This window comes from Hippocampus bargibanti, linkage group LG18 (genome assembly GCF_051943395.1).
Source record: "Hippocampus bargibanti isolate YZ-2025 linkage group LG18, ASM5194339v1, whole genome shotgun sequence".
NCBI classification, from domain to species: Eukaryota; Metazoa; Chordata; class Actinopteri; order Syngnathiformes; family Syngnathidae; genus Hippocampus; species Hippocampus bargibanti.
This window is the reverse complement of record NC_142751.1, coordinates 13,314,146-13,325,008: the sequence shown is the minus strand read 5'-3', so window position 1 is coordinate 13,325,008 and position 10,863 is coordinate 13,314,146. Positions and strand designations below refer to the sequence as shown.

Sequence of the window (10,863 nt, the reverse complement as noted above, 5' to 3'; positions counted from 1 at the left end):
CAGACTAAACAAAGTACCCAAAATGCATTGTGTGACACTTTCACGGTCAGGGGCGTTCCCTCCGTGACGTCACGGGAGGCATCGTTACCAACTTGAAAACAAGACTTCCTGAATATTCAGCGCAAGTGTTAAAATGTAAAATATAGCTTATATGCCATGGAATCTTTGTAAAATGCGCTCAGTAGAAGTCATTTGAAGTGATTTTACAAATTATGGACGCAACTTGTCCGGAGGTGTCGGTTGTCCTTTAAAGTTCATCAACTGGCATAACGCCAATTCATGAGCACTTTGGACAAATTGGACAGATGGCGAATGGTAATGAATCACCCTGTCACCACATTTCAGACACCAAAGTGGACGTGTCGATGAACCAAACTCCCACCTGAAAGCTTACGCTTTTAACGTCTCTCCCCGAACACCCGCTCTCGAGTCTCAATAGCGCTAAAAATAGCCACTAGCATAACACTGTGAACTGGTACATTGTGTAACAGCGCTCAGTGTGTCTGTGTGTAAGTGGAACAAAGCCGTAGGGGGGGTGGAATCGAATATAGATGGAAAGCTAGCTATCTAGCTAATAAATAGCTAATAGATTGATATTAGATAGCTAGCTAGATAGCTAGCCAGCCAACTAGACAGCTAATAGAGAGTAGCTATTAGATAGCCATTAGATAGAGAGCCAAGTAGCTAGCTAGATAGCTAATAGCTAGCTAGCTTGATAACTAGCCAGCCAGACACCTAATAGATAGCTATTAGCGATTAGATAGATAGCTAGATAGCTAATAGATAGCTGGCTAGCTAGATAGTCAGCCAGCCAGCTAATAATAAAAATAATAATAATACATTTCATTTTTCACCAACGTTTTTCTGTGGTTGAGCAGTGGCAGCCATACGCGGCAGCGTTAACTCAACTCGGAAGTAACTCAAATAGATAGGAAGTTAGCTAGCTAGCTAATGGATAGCAAATAAATAATTAAAAGATAGACAGCCAACATCTAGACAGTTTACAGCTAGCTAGACAGCTAATAGCTAGCTGGCTAGCTAATAAATAGTTAATATTTAGCCAGATAGCCAACAGCTAGACAGTATACAGCCAGTCGTCTAGCTGGCTAGCTAATAGATAGCAAATAAAAAGTTAATATTTAGCCAGATAGCCAACAGCTAGCCAGCTTGACAGTTTACAGCTAGACAGCTAATAGCTAGCTAGCTTTGTCCGTCTTTCCTTCTGTCAATCTATAGCTTCCGTCCATCCATGATGGATGGACAAAAACAACAATACTGAGGCAACCAAAAGTGCAAAAAAAAAATATTGATCGAGGAATGGATCGGACAGTTAATTAGGTACAGTATACAGTCCTACCTTATGCATTATTATCTATTTTCAAAATATCGAATCAAATCATGCCATAACTGCTTTTTCTGCTCATCTGTGCATGTGTTGCCAGGCGAAACCAAGTCCCGACTGTGAAGGAGAAAAAAAAAAATGGCTCCACTGAATCACCGCAGCAGAAGAGGAGGCGTGATGCTCTCCTCGAACCAAATATGTCTTCCGTTTCCTGCCAGACGGACACCAAAGAGAATCCCGAGGAAAGTCCAATCCTGATTGGCTGCTGCGAGGCGGAGGAAGCGTTGCCATGTAAGTCTTCCATTTTTTTATTCCCCCCCCTCAGGCATAGATTTTTAAAAGCGACACCATGTTTTGTAACGTCATTCTTTATGTTTCTGGTGATTTCATCCATTCATCCGTCTATTTTCCGGTCCGTTAATCATGTTTTTGGAATGTGGGAGAAAACCGGAATACCCGGATGAAACCCACACGGATGAGGAAAAATATACAAAATCCACACAGGAAACTCGGAGCTGGAATCAAACCAGGAACCTCAGCACTGTGAGAATAATGCACAAACCACTGGTCCACCGAGCCGCCCCAAATGATTAGTTTTAATAATAATAATAATAATAATAATAATAATAATAGTAGTACTACTACTAAGACTACTACTACTACTACTACTACTACTACTAATAATAATAATAATAATAATAATAATAATACATTTCATTTCTAAGCGCCTTTCAAAACTCTCAAGGTCACTTTTCAGTCACAGGATAAGTTTTTCTGTGGGTGAGCAGCGGCAGCCACATGCGCCAGTGTTCACTCAACCTGGAAGCTAGCTAGCGAATAGGTAGCTAATAGCGAGTGAATAGATAGCTAATAGCTAGCGAATGAATAGATAGTGTCGTTATTATTATTATTATTATTATTACTCTTATTCTTATTCTTATTCTTATTCTTATTATTCTTAATATTATTCTTATTATTATCATTTTTATTTATTTTTTTATTTTTTAATAATTTCCACATGTCCCTGTGAAGCTATTTAATAATAATAATAATAATAATACATTTAATTTCTAAGCACCTTTCAAAACTCTCAAGGTCACTTTTCAGTCACAGGATAAGTTTTTGTGTGGGTGAGCAGCGGCAGCCACATGCGCCAGCGTTCACTCAACCCGGAAGTAACTCAAATAGATTGAATTGGATTGTATTTGCCTTTATTAGTCTCACAGTGGAGAAATTTACATTTCACAGCAGTAAAGTGATGAAAGGAATGAAAGTAGAAAAACAAATAAGCAAGCTAGCTAGCGAATAGATAGCAAATAGCTAGCAAATAGATAGCTATTAGCTAGTGAATGAATAGATAGTTCGTGTCGTTATTATTATTATTATTATTATTATTTTATTTTTATTTTTTGGGATAATTTCCACATGTCCCAATGTGTCCCTGTGAAGCTATTTGAGGACATGTCCTGATGGTGTCCGTCTAGACTTGTGTGTTTATTCCGTCTAGACCGCCCCCCCCCCCCCCCCCACCCTCCCTTTCCCGCCCTCACCCCAAAAAAATAATAATTAATAAATAAGTACGAGTCGTGACTCGCTCCGCTTCTCCGCCGCGCGCCTGTCGGAGCTCCGGAAGCGTCGCTCCAGAAGGCGCGAGAGGGTTGCAACATCCGCGACTAGGGCCGACCAATCGGACGCCGCGATGCGGCATCCCTCACCGCTGTGGGAGGGGCCAACGGCGGGGAAACTCTTGTCACGCTGCGTGGGCTGCTCGAGCGCCGAGTAGAAAAGGGAGACCGAGATTGAGACAAGCCAGCCCAAGCGTTTTCAGCACCGCTTGGAAGTGGACAGCGACGAGGCCGACCAATCTTCTCAGTCCATCATGGTTCTCATCTGGACGCAGTTTGGAGTCAAGCACAAAAATGTCAACGTCAGGTGCAAAGTTCGAGTGATGCACAGGGGAGACAGCTCGGGATCTTCTTCATCTTCGGTAAGTTGCTCCTTTTTTTTTTTCTCCAACTTGGGGATGGATTTGTTCAAGTTTTAAAAACGTCATGTAAAAAAAAATGATTTTTATAATAATAATAATAATATTTTTTTTTTTACATACGATGTGAATGATTCAATCATATATCATCACTGCAATCATAAATACGTTATAATCTAAAAATGTGACCTTTATTGTCCCGGAAGAAGAAAAAAAAACAATAGATAAAAATGTGTATTTTGATTGACAACTTATATTTGAAAATAAATACATCAAAAAAGTGTTTATTACTGCATGCATAAAAATGTGTGTCTACAAATTATAACTTTAATCGGTCAAGTCAGAAAAAAAAAAAAACTTGTGCATGCATAATTAAATTGTGGGAATACTGTATATGAAAATGCTTGAATTTGAAATATGGAATCAAAGTAATTTCTGTAAATATTTTGATTAAAAAAAAATATATTACTACATGCATCAAAAAACTTATAAACTTAAAAATAAATACACAAATAAATAGATAAATAAATAAATAAATAACTGCTCCGGTACATGAATGAATAAATAAATAAAATCATAAATAAATATGCGAATCAATGAATGAATAAATTAATAAATAAATAAATAAATACCCTTCTAAGAATTGTTTTAGCAAAATTGTGCTATTTTTCAATTATAAAAAAAATAACCTGCTGAGAATTTTTCAAAATAATGCTATTTTTCAATTAGTCATAAATAAATAAATACATAAATATAATATATATAATTAATAAATGCATAGATGACTAGAATACATGAATAAATGAATAAATACCCTTCTAAGAATTGTTTTAGCAAAATTGTGCTATTTTTCAATTATTAAAAAAAAGAAATAACCTGCTGAGAATTTTTCAAAATAATGCTATTTTTCAATTAGTCATAAATAAATACATAAATGTAATATATATATATATATATATATATATATATATATATATATATATAATATAATTATTAAATGCATAGATGACTATAATACATGAATAAACGAATAAATAAATAAATAAATACCCTTCTAAGAATTGTTTTAGCAAAATTGTGCTATTTTTCAATTATAAAAAAAAATCAATAACCTGCTGAGAATTTTTCAAAATAATGCTATTTTTCAATTAGTCATAAATAAATAAATACATAAATGTAATATATATATATAATATATAATTAATAAATGCATAGATGACTATAATACATGAATAAACGAATAAATAAATAAAAACCCTTCTAAGAATTGTTTTAGCAAAATTGTGCTATTTTTTAATTATTAAAAAAAATAAATAACCTGCTACAAATTTTTCAAAATAATGCTACTTTTTCAATTAGTCATAAATAAATAAATACATAAATATAATATATATAATATATAATTAATAAATGCATAGATGACTATAATACATGAATGAATAAATAAATAAATAAACACACAAATAATTAAAATTTGTGTGAATGCTTGAATTTAAAATATGGAGATTAAAGTAATTTCTCTAAATATTTATTTATTTTTTTAAGAAGACTAATCGAGCTAATATTGTGGAACTTACAAAATAAACCTTGACCCCCTCATTCTAGATGCTTCTTGATGGACAATAATCAATGTCAGATGTTTGGATATTGAGGAAACTACTCATCAGTCACAAAATCAAAAAAGAACACCCGAATGCTCAGTAGACACCAACCACCTCAATGCATGAGTAGAATTCAGCCAATCACTGTTGAGAAGCTCCGTTGTCAGGGAAATCTGCACACCCCCCACCCCCTTCACCCAACCCCGACCGTGCCGCTCTGCACAAGCCTTTCATACTCACCGCAGACAGAAACTACACAAACTGCAGCAAAAAAAGGGATGAAAATGAGCCGTAGATAACATGCCAACCTCCTCTCTCGCCTCCTCGCAGGAAGGCACCAAGTCCGAACCGGATCCCGCCTACCTGTCAATCAAGCCCGGTGCCGGAAAGGACTTCTACAAGGTTCTGGGATTGGAGCCGGATTCCAACGAGGATGAGATCAAGAAGGCGTACCGCAAGATGGCGCTCAAGTACCACCCGGACAAAAACAGCGACGCCGACGCCGAGGATCGTTTCAAGGAAATCGCCGAAGCCTACGAGGTTCTGACCGATTCCCACAAACGGAGCGTCTACGACCAGTTCGGAGAGGAAGGTGAGTGTCAATTCATGACATTTTCCGCTAACCTAGAGGAACGAAAAAAAAAAAACAATGAAAAAAAAAATCACATCTCCAATCCCATGTAAATCCGCTTCAATTCCAAGCCGCAGCATGTCCAACAGCAACGACCTTTTCGGGCTGTGAAGATGCTGCCCATGACAGGCCCCCAAAAAAAAAGCACAATGTCCCCAGAGTCGTCCAGCCATGGCAGTCAAATGGCACCGACATTGCTAGCTATTAGCTGTCTTAGCTGGCTATCTGGATAGCTAGCTATTTGCTATCTATTAGCTGGCTGGCTGTCTATCTAGCGAGCTAGCTATTTGGCTGTTTAGCTGGCTGGCTGGCTGGCTTTTGGCTATCTATTAGCTGTCTGCCTGGCTGGCTAGTTATCTCGCTAGCTATTAGCTGTCTAGTTAGCTATCTAATAGCTATCTATTAGCTGTCTAGCTGGCTGGTTATCTAGCTAGCTATCTATTGGTCATCTAGCTATCTATCTTATAGCAATGTATTAGCTATTCATTAGCTAGCTAGCTATCTTTCCATCTATTTGAGTTACTTGCGGGTTGAGTGAATGTTGAAGCGTGTGGCTGCCGCTACTCACCCACAGAAAAACTCATCCCGTGACTGTAAAGTGACATTGAGTTTTGAAAGGCGCTTAGAAATTAAATACATTATTATTATTATTATTATTAGCTGTCTAGCTAGCTATCTGTTAGCAATATAGCTATATATCTATCTAGCTAGCTATCTAACTCATCCTGTGACTTTAAAGTGACATTGAGAGTTTTGAAAGGCGCTTAGAAATTAAATGGATTATTATTATTATTATTATTAGCTAGCTAGCTGTCTAGCTAGTTATATGTTAGCTATATAGCTATCTATCTAGCTAGCTATCTAACTCATCCTGTGACTGTAAAGTGACCTTGAGAGTTTTGAAAGGCGCTTAGAAATGAAATGTATTATTATTATTATGATTAAATTCCCCGCGCGTTGATCCACTCAGGTCTGAAAAGCGGCGCGTCCGCATGGGGCCAGGGCAACGCCTTCCGCAAACATTTCCCCGCCGACCCCCACGCCACCTTCTCCTCCTTCTTCCACGGCTCCGACCACTTTGACATCTTCTTCAGTCACGACGGCGGCGACGACGACGACCTCTTCAACCCCTTCCGCCGCTTCCCCTTTAGCCACGTGGGCGCTTCCCGGGAAAACTGCGACGGCCTGAGGCGGGGAGGGCGGCGTCCTCGCGGCAAAGCGCTAATGCGCCAGCTGCCGGTTAGCTTGGAGGACGTCATGCACGGTTGCACCAAGCACGTCAAGATCACTCGCAGCCGCTTGGGACCGGACGGACGAAGCGCGTGGACCGAGGACAAAGTCCTCGACGTGGTGGTGAAGAAAGGTTGGAAAGCGGGCACCAAGATCACCTTCCCCCGAGAGGGCGACGAGATGCCCGACAGCACGCCGGCCGACGTCACTTTCATCCTTAGCGACGCCGAGCACCCCCATTACAAGCGCGACGGCGCCAATCTCGTCTACGCCGCCAGCATTACGCTCAAAGAGGTCAGTTGAGGTGACGCCGCGCTACTATCGCAAAACGGGAATTTTAACTCATTCACTGCCAGATGCGCAAAAATGCGCCCACTCCTGTGCCAGGGTTTTTGTCATTTTCACTCAAATTCCAGAACCATGCAATATAATAATAATAATATTAATAATAATAATAATAATCATCATCATCATCATAATAATAATAATTAATAATAATAAATAATCATCATCATAATAATAATTAATAATAATAAATAATCATAATAATAATAAATAATCATAATCATCATAATCATAATAATAAGTTGTTGTAGTAGTAGTAGTAGTAGTAGAAATATTAGTAATAGTAGTAGTAGTAATAGTAATAGTAACAATAGTAATTGCAATAGTAGTAGTTGTAGTTGTAGTAGTAGAGTAATCATAATAGTAATAATAGTAATTGTAATGATAGTAATAATACTAGTAATAGTAATAGTGGTAGTACTAGTACTAGTAGTTGTTGTAGTTGTAGTAGTAGTAGTAGAAATATTAGTAATAGTAGTAGTAGTAATAGTAATAGTAACAATAGTAATTGCAATAGTAGTAGTTGTAGTTGTAGTAGTACAGTAATCATAATAGTAATAATAGTAATTGTAATGATAGTAATAATACTAGTAATAGTAGTAATAGTAATAGTGGTAGTACTAGTACTAGTAGTCGTTGTTGTTGTAGTAATAGTAGTAATAGTAGTAATAGTAATAATACATTTCATTTATAAGCGCCTTTCAAAACTCTCAAGGTCACTTCACGGTCACAGGATAAGTTTTTTTTCTGTGGGTGAGCAGCGGCAGCCACATGCGACAGCGTTCACTCAAACAGGAAGTAACTGAAATAGATAGAAAGCTAGCTTTCAACAGATAGCTAATAACTACTCAGCTCGATAGCTAGCCAGCCAGCTATAGCTAATAGCTAGCTGGCTGGCTAGCTGTGGAAAAGAAATCCATTGCCAGAGGTCTGACCGGCGCTTTATTGGCACTCAAGCATGGAAAAAAAAAACCCGAACAAATTAAGGAATGGCGTCATATTTTCAATTCCCGAATAAATGTGTTAATTGACGCCAAAAAATAATAATAATAACTTATCCTTGATCATGTGTTACAAAACCTAGCATCACCCACGCTAACGCTTCCTCCCGTTTATTCAACGACTTCAATCAGACGCAGGAAGCATCCGCAAAGAATGGCAACCCGTTTAGTCGTTACCTCATCCGCCCCCTCCCGCTAAGCTCTGGGCTAAATTTAGCTCGCCACTCTGTGACGGCGCTCAGGAAGAGGAGGCTTTGCTTTCTCTTCATACGCGCTCGCCCACGCTTGGCAGATGAGCAAGGCAGCAGTCGCCGCATCGACGGGCGGGCGGCACAGTTAGCTAATTCCTTGCGTAACTGGATTTTTTCAGATGACTGACATCTAATCTATTTGAGTTATTACGGGTTGAGTGAACGCTGGCTCATTAGCTATATAACTAGCTAGCTTTTAGTTATCTATTAGCTAGATACCTAGTTAGCTATCTAGCTGGCTACCTAGATAGCTATCTATTTGCTAGCTATTTGCTATCTAACTAGCTTCATTTCCAAGCGCCTTTCAAAACTCTCAAGGTCACTTTACCATCACAGGATCGTTTTTTTTTCTGCGGGTGAGAAGCGGCAGCGACATGCATCAGCGTTCACTCAACCCGGAAGTAACTCAAATAGATAGAAAGCTAGCCAGATAGCTAACAAATAACTAATGACCAGCCAGATAGTCAATAGATAGCAAACAGATAGCCAGCTAGACAGCTAGCTAACAAGCCATATAGCAAATAAACCGCCAGTTACATAGTTAGCTATCTTGACAGATAGCATATAGCTAATAAACCGCCAGTTACATAGCTAGCTATCTCGACAGATAGCCAATATATAGCAAATAGATAGCCAGCTAGACAGTCGGCCAATTAGCCAGATATCCATATAGCTAATGAATAGCCAGCTACATAAATTAGTTATCTATTAGCTAGCTAGCTAACTTTCTATCTATTTTAGTTATTCTAAGTTCAGTGAACACTGGCTCATGTTGCTATCTATTAGCTAGCTAACTTACTATCTATTTGAGTCATTCCGAGTTGAGTGAACACTAGCTCAAGTTGCTATCTATTACCTATCTATCTATTTGCTATCTATTAGCTATCTAACTAGAGAGGTAGATATATTTTAGTTATCTATTAGCTAGCTAGCTAAGTTTCTATCTATTTGAGTTATTCTGAGTTGAGTGAATGCTGTCTCATGTTGCTATCTATTAGCTATCTATTAGCTAGCTAGCTAACTTTCTATCTATTTGAGTCATTCCGAGTTGAGTGAACACTAGCTCAAGTTGCTATCTATTACCTATCTATTTATTAGCTATCTAACTAGAGAGGTAGATATATTTTAGTTATCTATTAGCTAGCTAACTAAGTTTCTATCTATTTGAGTTATTCTGAGTTGAGTGAACGCTGGCTCAAGTTGCTATCTATTAGCTATTATTTTTATTATTTATTATTATTATTATTATTATTATTATTATTATTATTATTATTATTATTATTATTATTATTATATGCGCTTATGCTACATGGCACCTTTGAAACCATGACGCGAAAAATATCTGCAACCCGAAAAATGGCAGCACTGCTTTTTAGCATGGATGCTAATAGCCACACCCTATCTAAGCTAGCTCCAATTTCTTCTTCTAGGCCCTTTGCGGGTGCACGGTCAACGTTCCCACGCTGGACAACCGCCTCATGCCCCTTCCATGCAGCGATGTGATCAGACCCGGTGCCGTACGCCGCCTCCGCGGCGAGGGCCTACCCGTCGCCCGCAACCCGTCGAAGCGGGGAGATCTGGTGGTGGAATTCCAAGTGCTCTTTCCCGACAGAATCCCACCTCAGTCGCGGGAAATCATCAAGCACAGCCTGGGCCAGTGCTAAGCCTGTTCTGCGGCGCAAGTTAGCACTTTGAAATCTCGTGGTGCTATACGACCAATCACAAACTTTTGTCGCGTTCCTTACGGGGAACCGCGGGCGCCATAAAACATGACCGAAGTGCTCTTTGGTTATCTGAGGACATCTCCATTTGGCCTTTTTCTCTCCGATGAAAAGCTTCTTCTTATACTTGCCTACTGTTATGACTGCAGTATGTTATTTGAGTCTGTATAGACTTAGTAAAAGAGTTCCACGGTGGGAGTAATTGACTATAGTTATATATGGTGCTCATATGGGACTTTTGCATCGATTTTTCTTACATTGTACTTGTGTGCAAAGATCTACTTTGTGTGCAAACAAACGCAAACTTTGTCTCTAACAGAGATTCACGTGTCAATTGTTCTATTGAATTAAACGATTGTCGATCGATATATAATGTCTGAGGAGGAGCTGGGAGCATGAAATGAATTAAACAGAATGGAAAAATCTACCCCTCTTCATAATAATACATTTCATTTCTAAGCGCATTTCAAAACTCTCAAGGTCACTTTAGAATCACAGGATCAGTTTTCTTGTGGGTGAGCAGCGGTAGCAGCACGCGGCAGCGTTCATTCAACCCGGAAGCTAGCTAGCTAATAGCTTGTTAATATCTAGATAGCTAGCTAGACAGATAGCGAATAGATAGCTAGCTAGATAGTTAGATAGCTAATAGACAGCAAATAGATAGCTAGCTAGATAGTTAAATAGCTAATAGACAGCAAATAGATAGCTAGCTCGCCAGCTAGTTAGTTAGATAGCAAATAGATAGCTGGTTAGTTAG

General features: G+C 38.6%; 1 protein-coding gene across 1 annotated transcript; it reads left to right on the top strand.

The window, feature by feature from the left end:
- Nucleotides 1-2,363: 2,363 nt before the first annotated feature.
- On the top strand, nucleotides 2,364-10,545 carry LOC148884737 (dnaJ homolog subfamily B member 5). Its single transcript, XM_089020695.1, has 4 exons — nucleotides 2,364-3,329; nucleotides 5,258-5,519; nucleotides 6,529-7,082; nucleotides 9,816-10,545. Exons 1-4 carry the CDS (start codon nucleotides 3,222-3,224, stop codon nucleotides 10,047-10,049), a joined length of 1,158 nt encoding a protein of 385 aa, XP_088876821.1. The 5' UTR covers nucleotides 2,364-3,221; the 3' UTR covers nucleotides 10,050-10,545.
- The last annotated feature ends 318 nt before the right edge of the window (nucleotides 10,546-10,863 follow it).

Excerpts from the sequence above, each read along its gene's own strand:
- LOC148884737 (XM_089020695.1), top strand. The coding sequence starts at position 3,222 with ATGGTTCTCATCTGGACGCAGTTTGGAGTCAAGCACAAAAATGTCAAC. Across the intron at positions 5,520-6,528 it reads CGACCAGTTCGGAGAGGAAG|GTCTGAAAAGCGGCGCGTCC; the intron begins GTGAGTGTCAAT and ends TGATCCACTCAG. Across the intron at positions 7,083-9,815 it reads CCAGCATTACGCTCAAAGAG|GCCCTTTGCGGGTGCACGGT; the intron begins GTCAGTTGAGGT and ends TTCTTCTTCTAG.